This window comes from Castanea sativa, chromosome 5 (genome assembly GCF_040712315.1).
Source record: "Castanea sativa cultivar Marrone di Chiusa Pesio chromosome 5, ASM4071231v1".
NCBI classification, from domain to species: Eukaryota; Viridiplantae; Streptophyta; class Magnoliopsida; order Fagales; family Fagaceae; genus Castanea; species Castanea sativa.
Genome location: NC_134017.1, coordinates 74,915,516 through 74,930,095, shown reverse-complemented (window position 1 = coordinate 74,930,095; position 14,580 = coordinate 74,915,516). Strand labels below are relative to the sequence as shown.

Here is a 14,580-nt window from a genome sequence, read left to right as displayed (position 1 = left end):
TAGAGGTGTGATGAAAATTATGACATTAAACCAAAAAAACCTAGGGGTGTGATGAAAATTATTTCACCTACAAAGTCATAATGCTCATCACGTCCGTAGATTTTTTTGTAATTGAAAAATGTAGTAATCCCAAATTATAATGAGTGCTCTAAATTAACTCTTACGCAAAAAATAGAAGAGCCTCTGAGCACGTGCGTGAGTGCGTGCTCAGAGGTTAGTTATTAATTATGATGATTATGGAGCTGACTCACACATTTGCACGTGCGTGCTCAGAGGATAGTTATTAATTATGATGATTATGAAGCTTACTCACACATTTGCATAGGTGACATCATTTCATTGACTAGGAGGACCATTTCAATAATTATCCCAATTGACCTAATAATTTCTCCCAATTAACAGGTGCCCTTAGGATTTTTGTTAATGGACTATTTCAAGAAAGTTTTGATACTATTTTTATAGAAAATATAAACTTTTTCAAAAAACCCAGTTACTTTTTTCATTTTTTCATAAAAAGTTTTTAAAAATATTTCTTAAATCAATGCCATTAAAGCATTCATTAAATTTTCTCTAAATTAGATATTGAGTTTTTCTTTTTTGGATAAAAAGGGTTGTATATAAAACTGCCTAAACAGCAGAAAAAAGGCGGGTGCAAGTGCAAGACACTACAGAATTATCCATTACAAAACACCCCTAATAGAGTGTAGGGTAAAAAAGATAACAAAATCCTCAATTTGAGATCACTCCAAACTAGGCAGTGCATCAGCACTTCTATTTTCTACTCTAAAAACATGGTGAAATTGAGAGAGTTTTTTTTTTTTATAGGAGACTTGAGAGTTAGGTATGCTCCGCAACAGCGATATGCAGTCATCAACCAAAGCCAACAACTTAGGATGAATATTAAGTGAGAAAAAAAAAAAAAAAAAAACAACGCCACAAGAGCATCCAACTCAACAATAATATGAGATAGGTTTTTAGAGAAATTTAATTCTATTGATTTTGAAATGTAACACATTAGCCTTTCATTCCGTATTAAATCCCCAAACAGAACGTGGCTTTATTAATTGGGTTAAGTTCTAATTTGTTACTTTTTGAATCCTCCATTCAAAATATTAAAAAAAAAAAAAACTGACAATTGTTGATACTTATTTTTGTGACACATTTTTACAAGTCCAATTCATGTATTGTATTATATTTTATTTTTTTTAAGTATGACCCAAGCCCGGCGACATATTGGGGGAAATTGAGAAAGTATGGTTTAGAGGGTATGAGTCGGTTTCTTTTGGACTTTTTGCATGAACCCAACTCATACGTGCTACCAAATGGGCAAAGGACACTGGTAGCACTTCAGGCTCATGTAGAAGATCTTGAATCCAAAATTTTCACGCTAAAAGAGCTTTTATGTTTTGGCTAACTCAGACTCAAAGTTTCTAATCAAACCATTTTTTTTTTTTTAAATAGTTGGCTCTCATTGGCCAACTCTAGCTGCTAGCCCTCACTTAGGTGAGCCTCCAAGAGTCTGAAACAACTAAAAATGAAAAGCTAATGGGAGCTTAGTCAAATAATTCCTAAATTATATATAAAGCAAGCTAACTCTTCTACCCAACTAAAGCAAATCTAAACCAAACATCAACTTAGCATCTTGGAGGTCTATAGCCTCATCTTCTAGCTTAAAAACCAGTCATTAAGGACATCTAAAGGCTATTATAAAACTCTCATTTCAGCTCAAAACAAAACCAACCACATTTTACTCTTAGAGCAACACCCTAAGTTCAATACAAGAGTCCTTCTTCAACTAAAAAACCAATGAACCACATTTTTCCCATAAAGTTGAAACTTTAGAGCAAAAGCCCATTCAGCTAGCTAACATCCTCAAAATTCTAAAGCTTTGAGGTGGAAATATGGATATAGTGGAACTTTCTTTCTCTTCCTCACAACCTCTTTCAATTTCCTCTTCTTACTGATTGTGGGTCGAAATTTCAGACCTATTATGTACTTTTTCTACATTTTCTTATATTTCAGTTATGACATTTTGATTTCATTCTTGTTAAAGCACCATTAGTCTTTTATTAATCATATATTTGGAATTTTGGGCTTAATTCTCCACAAATAAACATTTTTAAAGAACCCAAGGAAAAATTTGGGCTAATCTTGCATTTTTGGCCCTCGTAGCAAAACATTCTCGATAACAATTAAATTACAAAGATTTTGGTGGTTGTCTTCAATTTCTAAAGAATTCAATGAAGTGCTATATTTCAACATCCGAAATAAGTCGTTCACATGAAATGTGGGGAGAAGGGAAGAGAAAAGATCCATTGGCCATTGTCATTTGTTTAGTTAGAAGAGAATATAAGGGAGAAAAGATTTCTGTAGATCCCACCAATTTTGTATTTTTAGCTTTCCCTCTGAATCCATAAACTTACTCTTATACCCTAAAAAGTTTTGACTCTTTGTGTCAAATTACATTTATATAGTTATTTCTTTATAAATTAAAAGGATAAAATTGTAAAACACATTGCATTCCTTTCATTTCTCACCTCTTTTATATTCAAATAATATTTTCTATGGATTCCAATTAACTAAATTGATAAAATCTCTGATATCTTAGTTTGAGGATAAAAAACACTATAAAAAACGAATGAACGACGACATAAGTTAAAACTCTTAATAAAAAAAAAAAAAAAACACATTTCCCTTTCTCCTTTTCCCTTTGACCAAACATAGCCTTTAGTTTAATAGCTGAACGTCATCCCACACGTGTGACATTTAGCATAACTTCCAATCTCACCAACCAACGTGTTCGCCCAAAAGGACCGTTAAGATTTCTTCCCCCTCTCCCCTTCCGCTCTTTCTCTCAACTCCACAAACACTCCAACCCAAAGCAAGCACCTACACTTCCCCAGTGGCCACTACCATCACTGACTCGGCTCCACTATCCAACAAATCTACACCGTTAAAAACTCCATCAATGAATCTCCTCCACTTCGCTCCTCCTTTCCCCGCCGTCCGATTCATCCACACTCTTCATCGTTCCAGATCCACTACCACTACTACCTCTCCACTGATCACTCGCACACGACTCTTTACTGTAAGGTCTCTGCACTCTATTCCTCCACTCATACACATATATATATAGCCTCTGCTTGCTTTGCTATGCTAAAGTTGCTAGCTAGTATTTATTTGTTTTCTATGAAATACAAAAAAAAGATTTGAATAGTCCGGTGAATTTTGCAGGGCGAGTCTGCCATTTCCGATTCAGGAAGCGAAGTATTACAGAGAGCTGGAAGCTGCCGTGGATGTAGTTGAGAGAGCTTGTCATCTTTGTGTCGACGTAATTTCCTTTTGTTTTTGTCTTCCTTAATTGCCTGTTTGGTTACTGAGAAAATGCCAGAAAGGAAAACAACTTGCAACATTCTGAATCGCTATTTGCTGCTTCTATCGATCGCGTCTTGTTTCTTGTTTTTTCTACAATGCAAATTATTGGTTTTTGAAGCAAGAACTCTATTGTGAAAAATGCTGGTCCATACGATGCTGTGTGTGTGTGTTTTGTTTTTAATTTTGTGGAGCAAAGAACTCAAAAGCTCTGCATAACGAAGTGAGAATTAGACCTTTTGTTTTCTTTCTAACATTTTCTAGGGAACCAAACAATACTTTGTGGTTTATTATTTTTCTTGTTCTTTAATTGATTGTATTTATGTTCATTAAATTGTAATTGATAAAATTTTATAGGTGAAAGCATCTTTGTTTTCGAGTGATGGACGGATCGTAGAAAAGATTGACCAGACTCCGGTCACGGTTGCAGATTTTGGGGTGCAGGCTCTGGTCAGTTTGGGTAGTTATCTGAAAATGCTCATTGCTTATAACTTCTTTGTTTGCTTATACTTATTATTAATTGAAAATTTGTTAATGTGTGTTTTTTTTTGGGTGTCCTTGCGTGAATCTTGTTGTGTGAATACAAGAATTAGTGTCTTAGTCTGATGATAAAATGGAAAGAGGTAAAATTTCCTACATATGATATGCGTGGATTGATCTTCATGTCCCTGAAATTACTCCATGCCAACTAATTGAACCTGCTCTTTGACTGTTAAACATGTTGACTGGTAATCGTGATTTCTTATTGATGGGTTTTCATGATTGTACCATTTGATGCACATTTGGACAAGGGAATTTATCTAATATTGCAAATGTTGCTTCAGTGCGTCATTATTGCATGATAATATTAAGCCTGTCATCTTATGACTGTGGATTTAGCAATAAACATAAGCACAAACAGCCCTGAGAGAAGAAATAGGGGCATATTGCTTAAGTTAGGCATCACCTTGTCTCATATCACAAGTCTTAGAGCTTCATGCGATTTACACTGTAGAGTGACATAACCATAAATTGTGCTATATGTAATGCTCATCAAACAATGTATAAATAAGAAAAGAATAATATGATTGTCTAATAAGCAATCTCCAAGTGAAAGAAATTTTTTACTTGTTGATATCTTAAAATTCTTTGTCTAGAATCCAAGCATTAATGATTTTCCTTTTGTGATTATGGTGACAGAATTGGGCAAACTGTTCCCTTCTATTCCCTTGGTGGCTGAAGAGGATTCTGCCTTTGTACGTTCAAATAATCTAGAAGATCCTGTGGTAAAGGCAGTAACTCGTCAAGCAAGTGCTGAAGATAAGCCATTGACACATGATGATGTGCTTAAGGCAATTGACAGAGGAGGGAAGGAAGCTTTTACCTTTGGAACCAAGCCAGCCACATATTGGGTTGGTTTAACGAGTTCTTATACTGTTTGGGATGATCACTCACCCTGTATGCTTGTGTTAGTTGGTATATATCTGTGGACTCCTTGACTTGCAACTTGTATGATGATATGATCTATGAGTGTGGGCTAAGGGTACCTTCTGCTTCTTATCAGAAAGGGGTTCTCAGTTTAGTGTCTTTCATGGCCTTTTAGGTGTTAATTAATTTCATAGTTTTTGACTTCATAATATGCTTTTTGGTTGGATTTGTACTTTATTTACTTCTATTGAGGTGTTAACTCAATGCAGGTACTTGATCCCATAGATGGCACACGAGGATTTCTAAAAGGAAGTGAGGCCTTATATGTGGTAAGTCTTTCTAATTTAGAAAGGTTGCTCATTTGGGTTAGCTCATTTCCATCTTAAACTGGAATGTAAAGCTTCACTTTTTTCAAGGTACAACTGTACTCTTACATAATAAACAAAATAATTTGATGAAAATAAGCTCATCCAAACACATTAAAAGAAAGTCAGGATTCGTCCAAACTAATTTTGGTTTGCAGTTTTGGCAGTTGAACCACCAGTTGATCAGTTTTTGACCTTTTCTGGTTTTTGAATGTGGACTGGACCAGTATAGATCCTGGTTTGTGGTTGATCCAGTCAGACTAACTAGTCCAATATGGTCTTTAAAACCATGAGTAAAACTAAATTGAATTTAAATCAGAAGTTATAATAAGAGATGTGCATAAGAATGAAGTTTTGGATTTTGTTCAGCTGGTGGATAGAATAGAATCAACTTGTTGATATAATAGCTTATATCATTTCAAGACTGAAGTATGAAATTTAATCCTTCAAGAACTATGAGTGCTTTACATTTGAAAAGTAAGATAGATAGTGAACTTATAACATTTGTAATTACATATAGCATAGTTTCTGTTATAGTTGTTGTTGTTGATTTTTTTTTTAATAAAACTTTTTTCTTTTGAATAAATAGGTTTTGGATACAAGAACAGTAACAATAAAAACTCTTTTCCATAATTAATGCTTGTAATGGGTTGGATATGTGATCCTTAGTTGTTGTGGTATTGGTAGTTTGTGTCAACTTCTTGGACATTGATGGTAGCTATGAAGTGGGTTTCTATGACCAAATAGATACTGATTGATACTTTCACCAAGAAACACTTCTAATTCCGAAACTAAAAAAAGGGTAATTGTATGTTTTGTATGATGACAAGGTTAAGAAAACACTTCTAAATGCAATCTATTATCTATAATGGTTGTTTCATTGATTCTCTGTTTCAGGAGAGAAGGAATTAAACATTTGGGCTGCTAGTCTCAAATAAACAACATTGAACAGATTTTATATAATTTATACAGAAAAATTCCAAAATATATTCTTCAAAGATATATATTCATTGTATGGAAATTGTACATAGTTTTCCCTATAAGGGTATCCTTCTTAATATCTTGATTTTTGCTCAAGGAACTCCCTAATCTTTTCAGGTAGGTTTGGCTCTTGTAGTTGAAGGAGAGATTGTACTAGGTGTTATGGGTTGCCCTAACTGGCAGTATGATTCTTCCATTGAATCTACTACTGAGGTCCAGGAAATTAGAAAAAACTTAGCTGGGTCAGGTATCATAATGATTGCTCATATTGGTTGTGGAGTATGGACAAAGAGGTTATCAGATATGCTGTATACCACAACCAAAATGATTAATGGTTGGACCAGATGCTTTGTAGATGGATGTCGCTTAATACATGAGGCACGCTTTTGTGCTCCAGATAGTCAATCATCAGACTCATTTCCACTGTCAACAACATTTAGCACCACAACAATTGCAGACAGTGCTGGGAATAATCAAATTCTTCTTTTGCCCACATGTTGTGGAAGGTTTACATTTGTTTCATTAATAGTAAAACTATATCTTCCTACTTACCTGCTTCTACTTGAAATCCTGATTGCTAATATGTTGCGAGAAGGTGCTAACTCATTGCTAGAGTTCTTCTATCTGCCAACATCAACCAATGCATAGATCCAAAACGAAACATCTACTGTACATACACATGCATGTATTGGACTTAATTTTCTGCCTTTGTTTATGGGAGGATTATTTCTTGTGTTTACATAACCAAAGTTTGGTTTTGCAGTGTCAAGTTACCTATGTAGAATTTGAATTAGAGGTTGATGCAGGAAGTGCAAGAAAAATCATATTTTTATTTAGTTTTATTTTATTTGGTGAGTCAACTTTATTTTTTATTTTAGGTCCTAGTATTTAGTTAGTATTTTTATTTAACGTCAAGGGTATTTAATAATATAAGCCAATTAGAGTTTTCCTATGTCAGTTAGAATTAGGATTTAGCACTCCCATATGAGCAAAGTATTGTACTCCTATGAAGGGGGAATATTCTGACAAATAAAATCTCTGTGGAAATTGTTCTCCATGGTCTGTTGTCAACTCTAGTCAACCTTAGGTGTTGACTCTTAGAGGTTTCTTCTGCTCGGTGTTGAGTCCAAGCAAGCTTAGGTGCCAACTCCTAGGTTCTCTATCTTTATTTTCTTGTTCTTTAATTTTTCTATTGAATCGTCCTTGTTAAAGTCTTTCATTCCCATATGGTGATGCTATTCTTTGCTTTATGCATGAAGACTAATTTGAAACTCTTTCTTGTTTTTCTTTTGTTTGATAAATTATGGTTCCTTTTTTGTGCACTCATGTCTTCTCTCCACGCATGCTTTTCTCTTCCCTCTATGCATCCAAACTGTCCTAGTGTTGATTCTTTTATTTTATGCTGGAACTAATTCTAGGTTTTTGTAACTGTTTCTCATATACATTTCCTTGCTTTCACTGAAATACTGATTGGTTTTTTGTAATTTTCATTCTCACCAATGCATCTATTAAAAGTTGTTCCTCTAAGGCTTAGAATAACTTTTTAATTTAAGATTCTCTGCTTCATTTGAGGAAAGGCTTAAAAGAGATACTGACAATAGTGTGCTTCAACAAGTACAGGTTGTTTTTTTTCTGTCTTCCTTGACTTTTGAAATCTCTTAAGTCTTGTCTTTGTCTAGTTCCTTTTAGCTCACTTATTCAATGGTCAGCCTTTTACCTTACTCTGTTTTGTGTTCAATGCAGAATGTATTTGAAAAAAGAAAAAGAAAATAACAGGTAGAATACAAAATTCTACGCTTCACATAGGGGTTTGGAATCACCACCAAGTTAAAGAAAATTTTCATTCAAAGTTCAATGTCTTAAACCATTCCTGGAGCCTTTTCAGTAGCTTCAAGAATTACAGCAGGACACAATTACATCCCAAAAACTCACTCATAAAACCCAAATTCCAAATTCAAAATGTCAACTGGTATCTTAAATGAAAAAATAAAAAAATCTGAAGCAATAAAAACCTGAAATAAATGTTTGTAAACTCTTGATATAGATGGTGTCCCAACTTGGAAAATCTGAAATAATCCCTCAATAAAGCTAGGGACGCAACAAAAATTCTCAAAAATTTCACAAAATTCTCAAATTAGCCCTATCATTGGTTATATTGCTAACTAAAGAGTTCTTTCAGAGCATAAAGCGAATCATTCTACATTTCAGGTGTGAATACTGGGTAATTGACTGCTATTTTCATTGACCATTTTAGATTTTTCTTCTTTCTTTTCCTAATCTTGTTTTGGTGTTAAGAAAGTACCAAAACAAGACCATAAGAGCTTTAAGTACTTTGTTCTGTAGTAATGAGCTCTTTACCTAGGATCCTCAACTGCTCTTTCTGAGGAATAAAATGCCAGCTTTCAATTCCATAAGGATTTAAGTTTCACTCAACATGCCAATGCCTAAGCCATTGGCATTCTTTAGTAGAGTAAAAGCATATGGAACAAAAATTGTATTTTCTACTCTTGGTTTTTTAACTTGAGATCTGAGGTGCTCCCTGATAATTAGCTCCTGACTTGGCAGAAAGCAGGCTTGTATACACTTCTTGTGAGTTAATTTACAAATTTTCAGTGTCATAAGGACCTACTGTTTTGATTTTTCAATCAGATATCTCAATAAAACTTGTAGCACATAATTTCTTATTGAGTTCCATGTATGCTATCTAATTTCTGCTCTGCCTATCAAATGTGAATCATCACATCAACCTGTTAATGGATTTATGAATTTTTTTAACTTGTATGTCACACATTCTTTTTGGTTTATGCAGCTTATGCAAGTATTTAATGGTGGCTTCAGGTAGGGCTTCTGTTTATATTCATCGAGCAAAAGCTCAAACAAGTATTAAGGTATCACATTGATTTCTAGATCTCAATTTCTTGCAAATATTGTGGTTGTATAACTTAGTTCCTGATCTTATCTACAATTTAGATTTGGGATCATGCTGTTGGCATAATATGTGTGCTCGAAGCAGGGGGAAAGGTATGCAATACTCCTTTTCAAACCACAAACAAGCTAAACTGATCAAACTTTTGAGCCCTGAAAAAATAATAATAATAACATTCGCTAATAGAATTCTTTTCATCAATGTCATTGTTATTCTCGCATTCATAGTGTTTTCAAACTATATATATGAAAAGTTTAATGGAACTTAATTTAGGAAGAAATGTGTAATCATCTCCAACAAAGTAGATAATGTGAGAAGACAAATGTTCCACATAAGTGTGTATGTGTATATATATATTTGCATGTAATATATTTTTATTAAAAAAAGAGCCCCACCAAACAATTAACATCTAAAATTACAAAGATCTAGAAATTCAATAAAGGAAGTACAATCTAGATTCTCAATATCCCTTATAATAAATTTTAGCAAAGATTTAAGAATAAAGACCAAAGTCTCAACTTCTTTGAATTTTCTAGAATTTGATTCCCTCCATAAACTCCAGTCAGACATAATGGCATAGAATTCCACACATTGGAATTATGGCGTCTCTTAGGCTCTGAGCCCCTCGTCTCCAACATGCTAAAATCTCTTTCACTGAGGTTTACATGTGCATAGAAGAAATGCTATTTTTGATTTTGTGGAAACCATGTATGCAGTGTTTATACCATGTTGCTTATTGATAATCTATGCCATTATGTCATTATTTCAATTTTTTAAATGTGTATAAAAGACCTACCCAAGGAGTAGAGCTTTGGTCGACATCAAAATTTTGTACCTTTTCCTTTTGCATAAATGTGACATAATACATCATATAAGGGGAAACAAGTTACAATTGTTCATCCTCTTCTTCCACATATTTATGACTGGGAGTTGTCTATGTCAAATATAATAGGTATCATGTTGAGATCATTGATTAGCAGTGAAAGTCTTCAGTTTCCTTTTTCTGTTTTTCCTTTCTTGGCTTTCTGGATTTTTATCAGCCGTTTTTGTTTGTAAGCTTTTTGTGTCCTCATAGATTGTTATTCATAAAAAGAGCATATATGAGAACTATTTCACTTACATTGATGACATAAATAAATTTTGAATAAAAATCAGGTTACTGACTGGAAAGGGAGTCAAGTTGATCTTGCTGCAGATAAAGATGGACGGAGGATTATATTTCCTTCAGGCGGAATCCTTGTAACTAATGGCAACTTACATGATCAAATTCTGGATAAGATCTCTTCTGTTTCATCAAATGATTGATGGGTGGACCCCTACCTGATCATGGTATTCTTTTTTCCTTTTCCTTTTAGCATTTGATTCAACAATTCTTGAATTGATACTTAGTTCAGTTCACAAGCAATGCAAAATTTGCGGAATGTTACTGTTACACCAGTTGTATTAGTTCACTGTTGTCAGATAACAAAGTCATGCTTAGTTTTCTTTCATTGTCTACTAGTTTCTTGGGTGAGTTCAGCTAGCTAATAAAAGAAAAAAAACATAAGTAATACAAGAAACTATTTTATGGCCAACTATTTTAGGGCCAATACTAAATCTTCTTTAAATTTGTTTTTATACTAAAAATTTATCTTAATGCAAAGTCAAAGTCAAAATATTCCTTTGTATTTTCAAATTTTCAGTCGATTAAACTTGAACATATCATTAGTTAGGCTATTGCTATTGAAATTATGTGTTGTTTACAGGGCTGTTTGTGGCCTACTAATTTGGAGCCCAAGCTATCTTCTTTTATTTAGATCCAGAACTAAATCTTCTTTAATTTTGTCTATAGAGCAAATGTTATCTTAATGCAAAATAAAATTGGACATATTCCTTTGTATTTTCAGTTGATTAAACATATGATCAGTTGGGATTTGGCTGTAAAAATTCACATATGGGGAGCTCTAGATGAAACTTTGCTAATGACCTCGAAAATTTTGACAATGTCAATATTTTTAAAATCTTGTCTCAGCCTTTTGTTTTGCCCTTATGATGAAAAGATCATACTGTGGGCAGTAATTGGCAATGAGGCAATGTAGACATTTCTTGCAACTTGGCTAGTGAGTTCTAGTTCAACTGGCCTCCTCCCCTGGTAAGTTTCCTCTGCAGTTCTTGCATATTAGCTGCGCGTGTAACTTACCAGTGAAAATAAAAATAAAAATTTCTTGCAACGTAGAGAACGAGGAAGTTTATAGCTAGCATTTTAGGGAAAGAGGAACGAGCATGTGTAAATTTGCATAATAAATCTTTAATGGAGACGTGATGGACATAATATGGGAGGTGTTAAGTCATAATTGGTGGCCTGCAGACCAGTAACTTCAGGAACTGGCTAGGAAAAAAAGATTTTATTGAAACTTTAGGTTGGCTGCCAAAGTTGAACATGTTACATGAAACTATAGGTGCGCTCATGGAGAATAGTCTACACATGATGAAGAATTGTTTATGGACAAAGAAATGGCTTCCATAAATGTAGATATGGATTTTCGACTCAAAAGTAGAAAGGATCATGTTTGAAACTTGAAATAAACTCATTCAATAATTCTGATTTTTGACTATTTGTTATTGTCTCCATTATGCTAATACTAGACATTTCCTGAAGCAATTTACATTTGCCTTGTGTTATCATGGTTTTTGTCTTTTGATTTTCATCAATCGGTCCTAAGGGTTCCTGAGGGAATATCATTCTTTTGAAATTGAGTACAGGAGGCTCCAAGCTTGGGTTATCTTGAAACTAGGCCATGCTATATGTTCAATCTACTCCCACGAATGCCACTATATTCTAATAAGCTGGTCTTTCCACTGTCAATTTGCTTATGTCCTTTGTTTTGGTAATTATAATTTGTTTATTTCCAGTAAATAAATGAAATTGCTAGCTAAAAATCTATGTAAATGAATAATGCAAAAGGTACTACAAAAACTTTTACTATATAAAACTTGTAAACTGCCGTTACAAAGAATGTGATTATTAAGCTTTAAGTTCAACCACCTAATTAATGATTTTTTTTTTTGTGATTGATGACACATAAGTTTGTAAGCTCTATTATCAATGTAGTAAAATTTGTAATATCATTAGCATTACTTTTTATGCAAATTAACGTTATGAGAAAATTCTCTTTCACACAGTATAGATGTGTTATAATAAACCGATAACATGAGTTAAATTCACGTTTTTAGTTATAAAATCACAGTGTTGTGTGAAAGAAACAACCCCGTAGCATTATTACTTCAAATTTGTGAAAATTTCATAAGTACCATTGTTTTCCGGAGGGGGAACTAAAACTGTGTATGAAATTTGTGCACTTGTCTACAAGATTTTTTTTGCAGATAGCATCAATAAAATGTTGTTTCATGTAACGGTTGCTTGCCATTTAGAGGCCAAATCATGCATCCAAAAATCTGACAACTATGATTAACTTCCCTGAGTATGCCCTTGCCGTTAACGCACTAATAAATGCTCCAACATCAGCTATCAATGTGTAAGAAATGGATTGAAAATTTGAACTTATCTACATTCGAAGTCAACCAAAAGAAAAATCACATTAAAAACTTCTACGTATTGAACTAATCTACTGTAGTCATATTCATATCTCGTGAATCTAGGCTCTTGCCAATACCATTGTAGAGAGGGAAAATTCCCGACCTATCACAAGCTGACACATCATACTACCAAAGTCCACAAAATACAACCAATTACAAAGCACCACGCATCTTGCTTTGCTAGGTTTTGCGTCATTATTCGAAACCGGTAGAAATTCGCCAAGTGTCATTGAAATGAAGGCATGAAGCGCATCGGCGGTGTATAGCAATGACACAAGCAGCTCCGCACGTGTAAGAAGTGACACAAGCACTCAGCACATGTAAGCGATGACACAGGCAGCCTCGCACGTGTAAGCAGTGACACAAGCACTCAGCACGTGTAAGCGATGACATAAGCGGACCAATCAAACTCCGCCACGTGTCGCTCACCTACCCTTAAACTCCTATAAATAGAAGCCTCCCCAAGACATTGAAGGGAGAGGACACAGAACGGAGACAACACAGAGGACAGACAGGAGACAACACAGACAGGACTGAGACAGAAGGAAGAAGATATCTTGAGTTCAGAAATCCAGAAGCTCTGCCGGAATCAAACCCCGAAGCCTCCAAGAACTTCAAGAACTTCAACCTCGAATGCAAACAACATTCGAAGCAAAATCATCCAAACTACTCGTCTAGATCTCAAAGTCCACCGGAATCAAGCTCAAAAGCCTCCAGAAACCTCAACAAACTACAAATTGGTGAAGCTCTACGGATTCAAGCCTCCAAAGCCCCGAAGAACTTCCACCACAAACCTTCAAATACGAAGAACAATTAAAGAGGAATCATCCAAATCATATTCCTAAATCTCAAAGTTCACTGGAATCAAGCTCAAAAGCCTCTAGAAACCTCAACAAACCATAAATCAACGAAGCTCTACGGAATCAAGCCTCTAAAGCACCGAAGAATTTCCACCACAAACCTTCACACACGAAGAACACACGAAGAACACGAAGAACATACGAAGAACACGAAGAACACGAAGAACAAAGGATTTCTAACAAGCTCATAGCCTTATATTCATTGTAATCCCGTTTCAAAGATCTTCGATCCATTCCTCAGCCTAATTGAAGTATATCTTATGTTCAAATCAAAATCACATTACCACAATTACAATCAATAAATCTTTCAAGGAGATCGAATCGGAGGATCACTCTTTTGTAATTACGAGAGAATTGTACCACACATTTATCAATACAAATTCGTATTTGTGAAACTATTTTACTTGTTTGATTTATTTCGAACTAAGAAATTTAGTCGTCTACAAATTCTCGGCACGCCGTGGGACATCTACGCCTCTCATCTCATTCTCCTTCAAATAAAAAAATCTTCATCATCTTGCTACCAACTTCAATGGCCTCTAGCAAGAACATTCAAGCTTCAACAATAGCTACTCCAATTAAACTTGGTACGGCTACCACCAACAGTCACATTGGAGCAATCAATTGTAGCCAACCTAAAGCTCACAATAAGCTTCAATCTCGATCAACCAAGGAAGCCAAGGTCCGGACAATCATCTCCTTAGACCCTCTTAAAAGAAACAAGGTCATCAACAAGGACATCTCCATCTTGGAACACCTCAAGTATGGGGGCAAATCCCCTTCTTCCTCCACAAGAAGCCTGGTCGCACGATTTCTCTCTCATCAAAGGGAACCCAAAAGATGAGATTTCACGTGCTCACTTCAATTCACTTCCTTCTCCATCATCTGTGGAAGTTGTGTCATCCATGATGAGTAACACCTCTACCATGGAAGAAAAGATGGGCTGAAATGGAACAAAGGGTCGTCCTTCTCACAAAAGCACTTGAAGATAAAGACCTCCAAATTGCAACTTTAATGAACAAACTCGAAGTACAAGATCTTGGTGAATCAAGCCATGGTCATAAATTCGCATCTGCAAAGGATGATGAAGGGA

At 34.8% G+C, this 14,580-nt stretch overlaps 1 protein-coding gene across 4 annotated transcripts; it reads left to right on the top strand.

Annotated features, from left to right (window-relative positions):
* Positions 1–2,759: 2,759 nt before the first annotated feature.
* On the top strand, positions 2,760–12,072 carry LOC142633494 (putative 3'(2'),5'-bisphosphate nucleotidase, mitochondrial). Of its 4 annotated transcripts, none has more exons than XM_075807736.1 (10): positions 2,802–3,088; positions 3,218–3,331; positions 3,730–3,832; positions 4,552–4,763; positions 5,049–5,108; positions 6,243–6,631; positions 8,935–9,013; positions 9,096–9,146; positions 10,207–10,380; positions 11,794–12,072. In XM_075807736.1, exons 1-9 carry the CDS (start codon positions 2,969–2,971, stop codon positions 10,354–10,356), a joined length of 1,278 nt encoding a protein of 425 aa, XP_075663851.1. In that variant the 5' UTR covers positions 2,802–2,968; the 3' UTR covers positions 10,357–10,380; positions 11,794–12,072. The 4 variants fall into 4 exon arrangements, with proteins under 4 accessions (XP_075663852.1, XP_075663851.1, XP_075663850.1 ...); XM_075807735.1 differs by having other exon boundaries at positions 10,938–12,072; XM_075807737.1 differs by lacking the exon at positions 11,794–12,072 and having other exon boundaries at positions 2,760–3,093; positions 3,235–3,331; positions 10,207–10,541.
* The last annotated feature ends 2,508 nt before the right edge of the window (positions 12,073–14,580 follow it).

What these genes read in the sequence shown, in the direction of transcription:
- LOC142633494 (XM_075807736.1), top strand. Translation starts at nt 2,969, where the DNA reads ATGAATCTCCTCCACTTCGCTCCTCCTTTCCCCGCCGTCCGATTCATC. An exon ending in CTCGCACACGACTCTTTACT is followed by an intron (nt 3,089 to 3,217) that starts GTAAGGTCTCTG and finishes AGATTTGAATAG; the next exon opens with TCCGGTGAATTTTGCAGGGC. An exon ending in AAGCTCAAACAAGTATTAAG is followed by an intron (nt 9,014 to 9,095) that starts GTATCACATTGA and finishes TCTACAATTTAG; the next exon opens with ATTTGGGATCATGCTGTTGG.